The sequence below is a fragment of the Micropterus dolomieu genome, linkage group LG23 (assembly GCF_021292245.1).
Source record: "Micropterus dolomieu isolate WLL.071019.BEF.003 ecotype Adirondacks linkage group LG23, ASM2129224v1, whole genome shotgun sequence".
In the NCBI taxonomy this organism is placed as follows: domain Eukaryota; kingdom Metazoa; phylum Chordata; class Actinopteri; order Centrarchiformes; family Centrarchidae; genus Micropterus; species Micropterus dolomieu.
Window position 1 is genome coordinate 5,815,831 of NC_060172.1, and position 14,921 is coordinate 5,830,751.

General features: G+C 38.6%; 2 protein-coding genes and 1 long non-coding RNA gene across 3 annotated transcripts in view; 1 reads left to right on the forward strand and 2 right to left on the reverse strand.

Annotated features, from left to right (window-relative positions):
- The window catches only part of LOC123962924 (glutamate receptor 1-like), a 91,008-nt gene that overhangs the window by 2,765 nt on the left and 73,322 nt on the right, over nucleotides 1-14,921 (reverse strand). The window lies entirely within an intron of this gene.
- Nucleotides 1,612-8,681, forward strand: ins (preproinsulin). The gene is made up of 4 exons (XM_046039447.1): nucleotides 1,612-1,699; nucleotides 7,503-7,683; nucleotides 7,945-8,137; nucleotides 8,326-8,681. The coding sequence occupies exons 2-4, from the start codon at nucleotides 7,561-7,563 to the stop codon at nucleotides 8,490-8,492; spliced, it is 483 nt and encodes a 160-aa protein (XP_045895403.1). The 5' UTR covers nucleotides 1,612-1,699; nucleotides 7,503-7,560; the 3' UTR covers nucleotides 8,493-8,681.
- LOC123962952 lies at nucleotides 5,667-9,744 on the reverse strand. Its single transcript, XR_006823108.1, has 3 exons — nucleotides 9,686-9,744; nucleotides 6,952-7,007; nucleotides 5,667-6,775 (listed from the first exon to the last, which is right to left on the reverse strand). It is a non-coding gene; the product is annotated as an uncharacterized LOC123962952 (long non-coding RNA).

Sequence of the window (14,921 nt, forward strand, 5' to 3'; positions counted from 1 at the left end):
TGTGATTTTGAGAACGTTCCTAAGACCGACATCTTCCCCAACACTAACCAGCATGCAGTGTGCAGCTCTCCACTTCGCTGTGGCGTTTGATCGCTTGTCTTATGTCTTCCATGCATCCAGCGAAGCCTCCGTCCGCTGCTTGTTTGGGCGGCTGATTTGCGGGCTGATCAACATCCCGCCCCTCCTGTGAAGATGGATGGATGGACTTTCTGTTCATAGCTGAATTGCGCAATGTTACGCTGCCTTTTAGGCTCGGGCGGTGTTGTGGTATTAAGGTCGGTTTACCAGGAGCTAAGTGTTTTTTATGCTCTCTGTCCCTGCAGGGTCTGTGGTCAGGCTGTGGTGCGGCTCTGAGTCTGCAGTATGTTTGGTTAGTGGAAATCAAACACTGTTTGAAACACACCTCGACAACAGCACCCAAACAACAGGTATATCCCCTCACACAGACACACACACCGTTTACATATCTGTGTTAATGCACTTAGTGTTTACTGCTTACGAGGAGTGTTTGCTTGTGAGTAAACATCCTTGTTAATGGGTTTTTAAGTATCTTATTTAAAGATAACCTCTCTGTGTTTATTTAGGAGTCTGTAGTGTCACTTTACAGTGTTTAATTATGATCAGTCAACTCATTGAATAATGGTCTTAGCTCTAAATAATATATCAACAGATATTCTTTTTTTTTAAACATACGTGGATAAACAATTTATTTATAAGGATTTCTTAAATTTAGTTATTAAAAAAAAGTGACTCATTATGCAGTGAGTGACATTTTACAGGGTCAATGACCTCATACGTATCTTTGAAATTTCTTGTTAATGGCCGCCATTACGTTGACATGCTAATTTTGGCTGATAATATCAGCCTGGTCGGTGTTGTAACCTTAACTCACAAGTGTTATTTATACTTCTGCGTCAAGTCTACGCTGTAGCCTACGGCGTCAGCTACTCACATAGCCGTGCATTTATACTTGAGTGTCTGTGTCGTTCTGCAATTACACCGCCTAATAGCGCTACAGCATCCACTGTGTTGACTGTTGCTGGTTGAGCAGGCTGGTTTAGCCCTCCGCTAACTTGAATGCAGGTAAATTTGAATACGTGCGGCTGGTATAGCCTTTTAAAATGTTATTGACCGAATGGATCACGTTCTGATAGTGAAACGACTCATTACGCTCGGGTTGTGACGGTCAGATATATTGATCCACCGTGTTACAGCCCCTGGTTTGGCTGCTACAGGGTGTCTGCGGGGTCTTAAAAAGTCTTAAAAAGTAATAAATCAATTTTGTGAAAATAAAGGCCATTAAAAAGTATTAAATTTAATTTAAATTAAATTTTGTAGATATTTTTGTCAGTGTGAACATCCTTTTTGTCCAAAGAGTTTGTTTGGTAAAAGTGTGGGTGAACGTATTTATTTATATTGCATAGCCAAAATTACTAGACAGGCAGAACGTAGCGAGTTATTATTCTGTGTAACGTTAGGCGCAGGGATCTAGGATCAACCGTGCGAGACTTTCACTCTCATACGCCCCTAAAAAAAGATCCGTGCGAACCGGAAAACTGATTTACGAGCACAACCGACCGTAACCTTCCACCACGCCGGATCCCCAATGCTAATTGTTCAAAACATGGTCAGACTGAGCTCTGTGGCCGCTTGAACAGCCCCGTTACTCAAAAACAAGAGCAAGATGCGCCGTCAGCAGGTGAAGCGATAAGACGGCAGACAACAGGGAAAATATAAGCAGCATATTGGTTCGGCTAACGTTAGCTGGCTATTTAGCTACATCGGTGCCTTTTTAATGAAACACGTTCAACTGTTCATTAAGCCGATGCGCATGTCATCGTCACTTTTCGTGAGCAGATTAATCACAGCCTGGACGGAGCTGCATTTAAAAAAAAAGTTTACTACAGCAAACTTTCCAAATGTTGAACTAATCCTTCTGCCTAAATAGTTGATTACTGACGAGTTAGTAGCCTACTTAAAATTAAAGTTAGAGACTAACTAACTGTAGAATATTTTTCTTTCACAAAGTTAATGAATAAAAAACAACCCTGAAATGATTCAGCTGTAACTGGAATTAATATAATAATAGTGGTAAACTATTATAGAATATAGATTATAATGATTATAATTATAATGAATATAGTAACAACATATAATTAACATATTAATATAAAACTAACAGTTTACTATTATATTAACTATGTACTTTTAATATAATGTTATAATATTATACTAATACACTCATTTGTACTAGTTCCTCCTCCAGGTTGTGGATCGAGTGTAGTGGAAAGATTTAGCCAGAGCCAGGACGCCATTGTGCCAATATGTGATGCAGACAGCAGCTGTTGATCGCAAATGTCTGTGCTGCACTGCCTACACTACCGACGTTATCCATCACTCGCTTTATTCTCTTCACCTTTGTTCCTTTCTGGCCTATTTGAATTATGTTGTATTGATACAATGGTCGATGAAAGTTATCACAAAACGAGTGTTTAGTTTTACAGTCTCAAAATCTATTTATAGTAAATGTAAGTTAAAGGTGGGCTGTGTGGTTTTTAGTGGCTTCTAGCAGGAAGGTTTCAGATTGCAACCAACAGCACACGCTTTACATATTTGTGACTGAAAATAAGTTACAACTACGTCAGCTAGTTATCAACTGGTCGGCGTTTGCAGGCAAGCTAACGTTATCTAGTTTGAACCAACTAAAACACAAAATCACACTGTTTCACATGTTTTGCAGTAATGTTGCGCACATAAACATCACAGCCTGTGTGAGACGAGTCCTTCACAAAGAAAACAGCAGGCCTGAACAGGCTGTTATAGGCAACTGAGAGAGTTGGTGAATGCCTCAATTTTTAGGTCACGTATAGGCAATAAAATGTTATAAATATGTTTGAATTCCTTTTAAAAACTTAGAAAAACTGTCAGTTGCATTGTCATGCACTGACAATGTTGGTTGGCTATTTGGAGCAAAGCATCTTACCAAACTATGAAAATTTATTTTTAACCAAATAGGCAATTATTTAACTGTCCTCTTCATCACAATGTAGTTACATTTGTTCTTCGCAGACACTTTGGGGGCCGGACTTTCAAAATTAATTGCCATATTAGGCCTACTGCTTAATATTTTCAACTTTCGCAAAATTAAACTTTTTATTAGCTTAGCCTATATCACCGTGAACAGAAACCTTAAAAACATGGTAGGCCTAAATCCATAATGATAAATCTACACAGGCCTGCTTAACTAGAAAGTGCTCTCAGACCGCAGCCGTTCAGTAGCGCAGCATTACTTGGATTAGTAGCTAATAATAATAGTGACTGTGGTACACACTACGCAGGTGTGGAATGGGCAGCTGAAGAAAAGTATGTTGATTTCAAGTAAGAAAATAATGATGCCTTTACATAATAAACTGTTAATACAATTAAGTTCCTCCCTTTCTTGTAATGAAGATGTCAACGAAGCTGTGTACATGGATGTGAAGATAAAGATGGGTAAGATCAAGCAGGAAACTAAAAACTGCAGAGACAGTGGAGTATGGGCAGATTAGAGTCCATCATTGGCCAAAAATAACACATCCCCGTCGCAGTGCCCCTTTATGGTTGATCGTTTTTAAGTTAGATGTTATTTAAAGACTGGCCTGTTAGCCAACCAGCCTCAGTCTCAGGGAAAAGTCTGAGGTAAGCACATATTTTACCTCAGAATTTCTGCTAACGAAGTTCCAGCAACTTCACTAAAAGTCTTACTCTACCCCACTGTTGTTTCATCACTGTAATACTTTGACTTTTTCTAATCTTATGACAATTGTATACAGGCTAAACATGATTTTGAAGTAATGACTTGGAGACGCTGCAGGTTAATGTCAGTAATTAACTATCCAGCTGCTTTAATACACTTTTCTTTCCTATCTTCAGAGTTTATCTGATGTTAGCTAGCTGAGAGCCCACACTGTCATTTGATTATAACTATGTAATTTCATATTTTATGTAATTGTCAGCTAACACATGGTGCTCAGGCATGAGCAGTGAAATCGGGGATTAGTTATTGTAGAGATACATTTTTACATCAATATGGAGTTTATTATTTCATTTGAAGTCTTGTGTGAGTCCTTTCATGGCGTTTGTTTCAACTCTGGACTTCCCACAAATTCCCAATTCCCCAACAACAGTGTCTGACTGCTGCTTTATTGGACGCAGATTACATCATTCACAGTCAACATGAGCAGGAGGAAAAGAGATATTTGCTAAAAAGCAGTAAATTGAAACTTTAAACTTGATGAGAATGATAAGAATTAGGAATTAGAGATGATAACACAGACTGTATTTTATGATAGTGTCTTTGGTTCTGGTTCAACATTGTGTGGGACGGCATTTCAAACATCGGGAAATTACAGGATGTGGTCTTCAACAGAACATTAAGAGAAGGACAAAGCCTAAAAACCCAAAATCGGCCACAGGGAGGCGCCGAAGAGTTGAATGGGAAATGACGCTGTGTGAAGTGAAAATCACACTCCTCTGAGTGAAATCTGAACACACAGACATTAAACACATGTTGATGTTATTCAGTGTGACTTACACTTACAAAGTACGTCAATAAATCCACTTAGAAATCACAGGAAGAAAAGATACTTCAGAATTTGCCTGAGGATTATTACATTTTTAAGGTTTTGTAGATATCTATTGATAGTTGCCTTACTTTTAATGCAACCACTACTACTATTAATTTTAATTGTGCTAATTTGCCAAAATGTAAACAAATACAGGCTAAAAACACAGGGCTCCATAGAGAATACCAGTACCTATCTGTAGTAATGATCATATCAGTTTCCAAATAGTCCTATAAATTTATGTTTGTGTTTATCAAATCAAAGAAAAAATACTTTAAAACCACTTTAAAATACAAGGATGTCGTTGCAGATGGGATTTAAATCATAGAACAACCAGCTAGTTCACAGAAAAACAGTAGGTAGTTGCGGCCGTAATTATTATTTTTACAATTTTATGTTAGGGCTTTTTATTTTTTACATTTATATTGGATATTTTTATTTCCATTTTATTCTTGTATTATTTTAATTATTGTAATTGAAAATAATTTTTATTTCATTGCAATTCTGAAAAAGTGCCCTATAAGTAGCGTTTATTATTTATGTACTAATAGTATTAGTAGTAGTATTACTTAAACTTTACTGATTCCATCAAAATTCTTCCTCTTTTTTTGGTTTCCATTGTGCAAATGCCTCTGAGTGTTTGCACTTCATTTCACAAAAATGTTTTTCTGTGTGACAGTTTTAGTTTCAGACTTTATTTTTAGTTATTCAGAAAGGAAGTTAGCTGCGACCACAGCAACGGCATTCAATAACTACATTGACATATGAATCAAAACAACACTTTTAAAGAAGTGAAATTCAATTAAATAAAACAAAATGAGTTGAAAATTGATAAAAGAATAATAGACAAAGAATTAAAAAAACAAGTAGCAGTTGCACTGAGGTATAACAGCCCCAGATTTGACACAAGTAAAAGTGCTGTGCATAAAATGTATTAAAAGACACACAAGTGTACTAGACAGTTAGATTTAGCCACTCAGTTGAACTATTAGGTGATTAAGATGGAGTTTTTCTGTCGGCGAGAGGCAGCAGACCTGGTTTCTGGGAGGTCTGTGGAAATGAGACATTGACGACAGATGAGATTCTGAGTTCTCAGAGACACTTTTTGTTTTGCCTTCTCCTCCATCATGAATGTTTGTCATGGTGACGCTCGTCACGGTTAGTTGAGTTTTTCCCACTTACGTGACAAACAGGCTGCAACAAGAGCTCTGTCAGCACACAGCCACCCATTAAGCACTCTGGATGTGTTGAAGTGGTCAGTTAAGGCTCGGGGTTTCCGTGTTGTCAGGCTTTTTCTCAGTGGGGGGGGCAGTGGTGGAAGAAGTACTCAGATCTTTTACTTGGGTAAAAGTAGCAATACTATAAAGTCACGCATTACTTTTTTTTTTTTTACATAACTAAAAGCGAACAAGTGTTAGCATGAAATATACTAGAGCTCCAAATATTTAGCAAAATGGTCGATTTCAGAATCACATATTTACTGTTGCAGCTGGTGAAGCTGAGTTTAATTTAAATCAGTTTATATTGGCCTACTTTATCCTGTGGGTAGCTCGTGAGTATCAACATCAATATAGTTTTACCTTTTATTTGTTCATAATATTTTGTATTATAAATTTACATCAACAAAGAAACGAAAGTTATCAAATAAATGTAATGGTGTAAAAAGAGCAATATTTGCCTCTGGAATGTAGTAAAGTAGATGTATTTTAAATATTCAAACGCTCACATAAAGTACTGCACCTTAGTTCTAGTACACTACTTCAGTAAATGTACTTTTGTAATAACACTTATAGCTAAAAATGACGTTTCATGTTTCACTCTGATTAGAGATATAGTTGGACTTAATAACTATAATAACAGCAGGAGAAAGGAGTCGTGGCTAAGCTCAGTGTAAAAACATGATGGAAATATGACATGTCATGCATTAATGTGAAGAAGGCTCCAGTCTCCTCATCATACCACACAGATCTGATGTTTTCAGCTCTTCACTGGAAGCTTCAGTGACGCTTCATACGTCATTAATTCACTAAGTCTGTTTCCGTTTTGTTTTTATCCAGACACAAACCTTCTCACCTCAGAGGAAAGAGAGGAAACACCTTTTTGCGACAGTTTCAGTAAATCATTTCCGGTGTTTCCACACTGTTGTTGTGGAGGAAAGGCCACGCTGTTACCTAAAGCAAAAGGATTTGACTGATGTTAGCATGTTAACAACATTACAGATCCATGCAGATTAAAAGTTGAGTCTGGTTTTATTCTTTAATTTTCTCATTGTCGACATTGTCCCATAAAAAAATAGCAAAACCAACAGCGTGTTAGTCTGTTTCTCATTACTTTCTGACTTCCATACCTTGTGTGTGGTTCTCTGCTTCAACCCCAAATTGGTTCCTTTATAAATCTTTAAACCTGCAACAGCGAGAGTGCAAAGAGAGAAAAGCTAAATGTTATAAGCGGCTATCACTTCATCTTCCCTCTTTTATAAAAACGTCAGTAAGTAACATTATTATATTAACCTGAGCAAGGTGTGAAAGGACGTAGCATCATACTATACATTAAACGTCATTAGCCTGTATTTGTTAATTAACTTACCGTTACCTTTCTATCTTGAGCGAATGGGGAAAAAGTGGAAAATGTATTTTTTATATGTTTTCATACACACATAAACCTCTCAAACATTTATCTCACAGCTAACAAACTAAAAGAAAGAATATTTAGCTAACAACAATACTTAAAGTCTTGAGCAGAGAACTGTGACTGATCAGTTCAGGATGATCGGTGATCAGTATTTGTCAGTAAGAGGTCATCAGATCATGTCGGCTCATTAGCTCAGTTTGTTTTACTAAGTGCTGTAACCGGTCAATCAGAAGTAAACAGTGTGACTTCATGTGTGCTGGCTGGCAGCTCATCTGTTTGCACAAACACAAACACAAACAGCAGTGGGCGTGTCCAGGCGGTGGTGATGGAGTATAAATGGAGAGGAGGTCTTCTGTTCTGCCTCACACCAACCGGCTCTCAATCAGCTGCCCTGCTACTGATACTACTCTTCATCACAGAGCTACTCCGTCCATCTCCTCCTCCTCAGGTGAGTTATATCCACCTCCTCCAACTTTATTCTACGCTCCCTCATCTATCTACTCCTCATCCTCCCCCCTCTAAATCTAAAGGTGAGCTTTCCTTCTCCTTCTACACCTCCACTTCCTCTTCATCTTCTCCTCTATCCTAGAAACTTTGTCCAGCTGATTGGACTCACAAGTTGTGCCAGTCACTGCGTATTTTCTTCACTTTTACAGTATCTGTTATAGTTGTTAGTATCTAAAGATGAAAAGCGTCTCTGTGTGTTCAGATCTCCAGCATGGCGGCGCTGTGGCTCCAGTCTGTCTCTCTGCTGGTCTTACTGATCGTATCGTGGCCGGGCTCCCAGGCCTTCACACCTCCACAGCACCTGTGCGGCTCTCACCTGGTCGACGCCCTCTACCTGGTCTGCGGGGACAGAGGCTTCTTCTACAACCCCAAGAGAGATGTCGACCCTCTGATGGGTGAGAGCATCAACTTCAAACCTGCACGTCATCATTAAACAGAAATACGATTCTTCTGAACTCGGCATGGATCCCAAAGATTAGCCGGTGTTAATGTTGGCACCTGATTTTGTTTTAGTCTTTTGAGGAAAATGTTTATTGGGTGATGATGACTTCCCCTCTGAACATCTGCCTGTTTGTCCTATCAGGTTTCCTCCCTCCGAAGGCGGACGGAGCAGCGGGAGCGGGTGGCGAGAACGAGGTGGCCGAGTTCGCCTTCAAGGACCAGATGGAAATGATGGTGAAGCGAGGCATCGTGGAGCAGTGCTGCCACAAGCCCTGCAACATCCCCGTCCTGCAGAACTACTGCAACTGAACGGCGCTTAGCAGAGCTTCTTGGCTAAGTTGGCCTGAAGCCTCTGCCCCCGCCACTACAACCCCACCAGAATCAGAAGAGCGGCTGTGCTGCCCTCTCTCAGAAAAACCAACTGCTGTCTAATGAAGTGCTGAAAAATGAAATTATTTTTCCTAGAAAATAAAGTTTTGTGTATTGAGTAAATATCAAGATACGTGTGCTCTTTATTACTTACTTTATTGTCACAAGTTCAGTTAATTAACTAAAGTCAAAATGATGTTACATTATTAACTAAACAACTTGCAACCTTTAAGATTTCAGCCCTGGTTGACTTGGCGTCACCGTGTAGGTGTAGTTTAGCTACTTTGTCAGAAACGTTAAATTAGCCAGTGTATATGGTTTGTTTACGGTGCAGCCAAACAGACTCAGGTTGTTTTAATAAAAAAGTTAGTAATTAATATAACATCTGATTTCATGCTGCACGCGGCACCCGTAGGACACAGTATTGCATGTCACAGCAGCAGCACTTGGTTCAAAGAATAAAGAATAAATAATAAAATATGTCTAACTGGTGCGGTAACGCGTGCAAAGTTACTGTATTTACAAGTTATGTGCAAGAAGTTACAGAAAATGTAATTATAACATAGCGAGTTCCGTAAAACCTCAGCAGCTCAACTCCTCCTCTAATCACTGATCCATCTCCTGCAACTTTACAGGTGAGTTACTCCTTCATCTCAAATCTAATGTCTTCCTCCTCCTTCTCCTCTACAGGCGAGTTGTTCTAGTCATCTTCCACTAGGCTACTCCTAAAATCTCGTCCTCCTCTTCTCCACTGACTATCTCACCGTCTTTCTACACCTCCTTTTCCTCCATCTGTCTTCAAGGTGAGCCGCTCTCCTCCTCTACTCCAACTCCTCATCCGGGCAACATTAACATTTAAGTGTGTTACTCCTACTGCTCTGTGAATAACACCAAATGTTACTTATAACAGCAAATCTTTAAGTTATTACAGGTTTTTGTTACGGATTAAAAAAACTGAAAGTAAAAGAGATATAAAGTGCATTTTGCTTTTAATACCTATGTGGGCTCCTTTTTTTTTTTCAAATCTTGAAGGACATGTAACTGACTTTTACTTTAGAGAAAGATGTGAGTAGACTAAGTTAATTCCTCCACCACTGAGAAGAAAAAAAATGTTGATGAAAAGACAGGCCTACCTCAAATGTGTCGCAGGCAAGGGCGCCACTTTGTGTTGAAAAGGCGGTGGGGACTCAAGGTCTTGATGCACGAGATCTTGATGCACGAGAACAAGACGAGAAGATTTTTAACATTATTTTGAAGAACTCCTCACCCAGAAAATTTGAGCATTCAACACTTAATTTCATGCATTAAGGAGACATTTTCTGCTCCAGTTTATGGTGGAAATGTCTTTATTCATATAAAGGGAAACAAAAAATTTAGCTGGCTGTTAATATAAACATATAACAGAATATAATATAAATCAGCAGCCTGTTTTTTTTTTTTTTAGCTGAAGTTACTTTTGCACATTTGTTTCTTCTACATTTAAATTGCATTGCGGGTTTTCTTGTTGTGCAAATAAACCTCTCTGAAAGCACAACATTTTTTTGGTGCAAGGTATTTTCAGAACATTTTTAACAAATGCTTTCAAAAAGTGAAGGGTGTCAGTGACACGATAGAAGTAGACTGCAGTGGCCTGTTTGAGTAAATGTAGTTAGTTTCGTAGTCTCATTTCAGTCATTCTTTTTAAGTTAGTAAATCTCCAGTGTTTAAAAGAGAGTTTCGGTAGTTTTTCCACTTGTCTTTCCTTTACTTGTGGGCGGGAAATGTGATACCTGCCGTGTGACACCGGCTCAGCCCGGAGGGGCGGGGTCAGGTGTCGACGTGTTTACCTCCTCCTCCTCCTCCTCCTCCTCCGCAGGTGTGTTCGCTCGGCGTTGTCCGTGAAGTATCCTGAATTCGTTGTTTTGTCGTGACAACCGGCCCGATGTACCGAGAAAAGGCGTTGTTCGGTTTAAAGACATTTTGGTGAATGAATTCACTGAACTCCCAGTTCGGTGCTGTGGGATTGTTTCCTCAACAAAACAGCACCATGCGAGATGTTCACCTGAGTAATGAGACGTGCTGGATCGGTAAGGACATCTTGTCTGTCTGTCTGTCTCTGCCTGATGCTGTAAAGTACAAAAAGCAGTACTTCTGCGTAGCTACCACACCTGAGTACTTTGATTTCGTTCCACTGCGTTTATCGGGCAGCTGTATTACATTATTACATTATTTTTACTCCACTGTTTATTAGCTAAATTTAGTTTGCCTTCTAGATTGAGAATACAAAATATTATCAATAAATAAAATATCATGGTATAATAAATTAAGCTACCCAGCAGTGGATATAAAGAAATTAAAATCACCTCCTTCATTAACATATCCATAATTACAATTAAATAGCCTACATATTATTCTGAAATGGGCCTTACTGCATAAATAAGTGCTTTTTTACTTAAGTATATTTTGATGCTCAATCTTGAAGGCAGGACTTTCACTTATAACTGAGTATTTCTACACTGCTGCATTGCTACTTTTACTTAAGTTAATTATCTGAGCAAATACGTTTATAGGCTATATAGGCTCTCTCTCTCTCTCTCTCTCTATATATATATATATATATATATGCTCAATTCTATGGATCTAAAAAAAAACTATATATAAATATATATAAATATAAATATTCACATTTGAGAAGCTGAAACCTATGATTTTTTGCTGGAAAACGATTAGGTTAGGTTAACTTGGTGCAGTGTTGCTTCATAGAAAAACATCACAAAAGACATCAACAAGTACCGGAGAAGCATTGACGTGTTGTACTTCACAAGAGGAAAATATAAACACAGAAGAAAAAGGACATTGTTGACAACATAGTTCCGTGGACTAAAGTGCTCGTGTGGTTGTTGCACTTTGCTCCATTGAACTGAAGTTTGTGTAAAGTGTTAAGGTGCTAGTATGTTTATTGCACATTGCCCTATTGCACCAAGATCACAATTAAAGTATTTAATACATATATTTATTGCACACGGGACTATTTTACATTGTTCAGATTGAGTTGAAGTTTTGGTAACGTTGTAGGGACACAGGTTAACATTTTATCAAAAAGCTTAGTGTCTAAATCATCTACGTACTTTTTTCACAATCAATATTTTAATCAATCAATAACTCACTTACATTTACCTCCAACCTGTAGTGGAGGAGAAGTATAAGCTCTCTGAATTGTGTCAACTGTGCTTCCTGTTTACATCCCTCAAGCATTATGGGTACTGTAGTAAAACAGTGGACTGCTTTTTTAACTTGTAATTTTCTGGAAAGATGTATGTCATTTGGAAACGACACAGAAAATAGAAGCTCTAAAGTACAAATTAAGTAAAAATTAATCTATTTTTAATGGATTGTTAGAAACATTGTTCTCTCTGTATTTGGTTAACTGAACGCTTGCTTGCATAGAAATGTCACATTTTTACACTCCGCACTGACTGAAAGCATGTAACTGGAATTAGTTTATATGAGGTGAACAAACTGAACTGTCTTTCCTCCTAATTTGTACCAAATTAATTAATTCTTTCCAGGAAACCTCAAGGAAATTATTAGGAAATCTGTTAGAAAGGAGACATAAAATAAATAACATTTAGAACTGTTTTCTTCCTTTTATAGCTTCTGATGTTCACTTCCATTTTTTTTTGCTTCCCAATAATTATGGTTAACAAGAAATTTAAGCCTATTACATTAATATGAAATCGTATATTAGATCTGAAATAGTTTCCACTTCTCAGAATAGGTAACATAGACATTGTTACTTGTGTATACTGAGGCCTCAGTGTGGACTGTGTAAATATTGAACTGCTCTGCCTGGGTATGCTAGCGGTCTGCTTTTCTCATGTTACTCTAGTCAGCATTGTAGTCAAACCAGTATTACAAACTCCTTCACCCGTCACATTAACAGGTTCATAGAGAGCAGAAACTCAGTCAGCAAACACTCAGGAAACTCTGGTGACATTTAAAAAAACACTGACTCACACTAAAAGAGCTGCTCATCAATATTTTGATATTTAACATTAGGCCTATTACTAGTGCTGGGCAACCATTAAAATTTTTAATCGCGATTAATCGCATTGTGCAAGATTTTATAATGTATTCTAAAGTAGTGTATTGGGCACTTTTAATTTAAATGTACTGCTATAAACACAAATGTGCAATAACATGTGGTTTGCAAACACTTTAAACAAATAAGGTGCTTTTTCCCAGCAGTGTTCCCTTTACACAGTAGCAATAAAATATTTCCTGTAAATCTCAACTTAAACATTAATGTAATCAAATCAAATATAAAACCGAAGCTGTTTGCCACTTCCAGGGCGTTACCTTTTATCTAGCTTGTTCAAACAAGTTAGAGTCCAGAACCACGATCAGAACATCATAACAGGCTCCTTCTGAGCAACAAGTTCACATTTATAAATCTGTTTTCAGGGATCAGCAGAAACATTTTTCTTTTATCAGTGAGCAGCAGAAACAGTCTGTGTTCAGCAGCAAGTGTCCCTGTTACAGTGAGCTGAAGTGGTCTTTTTTGTACGCAGCGTGCAGCAGAAATGATTGGAAGAGAGACTGATCCTCGCTGTTTGTGAGTTTCCAGAATCTCTTTCTGTTTTACTAAATAGGACATCAACAGGAGGGAATTCACACGGCAGAGCGTCCCCGCAAAACTAGATGAAGGCCTGTCAGGTGAAGTTATGTAGCCTATAGTTTAAACTGAACTTAAATAGGCTACAGCTGTGTAGCGCACAGAAGCCGTAGCCGTTTACTCGCAGAGCGCTTGTCTCCTGATCACCTGAGGTGCGCAGAGCGACCCCCGCGGGGCCAAGCGGCTACGTTGTGATTTTGAGAACGTTCCTAAGACCGACATCTTCCCCAACACTAACCAGCATGCAGTGTGCAGCTCTCCACTTCGCTGTGGCGTTTGATCGCTTGTCTTATGTCTTCCATGCATCCAGCGAAGCCTCCGTCCGCTGCTTGTTTGGGCGGCTGATTTGCGGGCTGATCAACATCCCGCCCCTCCTGTGAAGATGGATGGATGGACTTTCTGTTCATAGCTGAATTGCGCAATGTTACGCTGCCTTTTAGGCTCGGGCGGTGTTGTGGTATTAAGGTCGGTTTACCAGGAGCTAAGTGTTTTTTATGCTCTCTGTCCCTGCAGGGTCTGTGGTCAGGCTGTGGTGCGGCTCTGAGTCTGCAGTATGTTTGGTTAGTGGAAATCAAACACTGTTTGAAACACACCTCGACAACAGCACCCAAACAACAGGTATATCCCCTCACACAGACACACACACCGTTTACATATCTGTGTTAATGCACTTAGTGTTTACTGCTTACGAGGAGTGTTTGCTTGTGAGTAAACATCCTTGTTAATGGGTTTTTAAGTATCTTATTTAAAGATAACCTCTCTGTGTTTATTTAGGAGTCTGTAGTGTCACTTTACAGTGTTTAATTATGATCAGTCAACTCATTGAATAATGGTCTTAGCTCTAAATAATATATCAACAGATATTCTTTTTTTTTAAACATACGTGGATAAACAATTTATTTATAAGGATTTCTTAAATTTAGTTATTAAAAAAAAGTGACTCATTATGCAGTGAGTGACATTTTACAGGGTCAATGACCTCATACGTATCTTTGAAATTTCTTGTTAATGGCCGCCATTACGTTGACATGCTAATTTTGGCTGATAATATCAGCCTGGTCGGTGTTGTAACCTTAACTCACAAGTGTTATTTATACTTCTGCGTCAAGTCTACGCTGTAGCCTACGGCGTCAGCTACTCACATAGCCGTGCATTTATACTTGAGTGTCTGTGTCGTTCTGCAATTACACCGCCTAATAGCGCTACAGCATCCACTGTGTTGACTGTTGCTGGTTGAGCAGGCTGGTTTAGCCCTCCGCTAACTTGAATGCAGGTAAATTTGAATACGTGCGGCTGGTATAGCCTTTTAAAATGTTATTGACCGAATGGATCACGTTCTGATAGTGAAACGACTCATTACGCTCGGGTTGTGACGGTCAGATATATTGATCCACCGTGTTACAGCCCCTGGTTTGGCTGCTACAGGGTGTCTGCGGGGTCTTAAAAAGTCTTAAAAAGTAATAAATCAATTTTGTGAAAATAAAGGCCATTAAAAAGTATTAAATTTAATTTAAATTAAATTTTGTAGATATTTTTGTCAGTGTGAACATCCTTTTTGTCCAAAGAGTTTGTTTGGTAAAAGTGTGGGTGAACGTATTTATTTATATTGCATAGCCAAAATTACTAGACAGGCAGAACGTAGCGAGTTATTATTCTGTGTAACGTTAGGCGCAGGGATCTAGGATCAACCGTGCGAGACTTTCACTCTCATACGC

Bases quoted from the DNA above. Each gene is read 5' to 3' on its own strand.
- ins (XM_046039447.1), top strand. From the start codon at position 7,561: ATGGAGTATAAATGGAGAGGAGGTCTTCTGTTCTGCCTCACACCAACC. The intron at 7,684-7,944 runs GTGAGTTATATC...CTGTGTGTTCAG, and splicing joins GTCCATCTCCTCCTCCTCAG to ATCTCCAGCATGGCGGCGCT. The intron at 8,138-8,325 runs GTGAGAGCATCA...TTGTCCTATCAG, and splicing joins AGATGTCGACCCTCTGATGG to GTTTCCTCCCTCCGAAGGCG.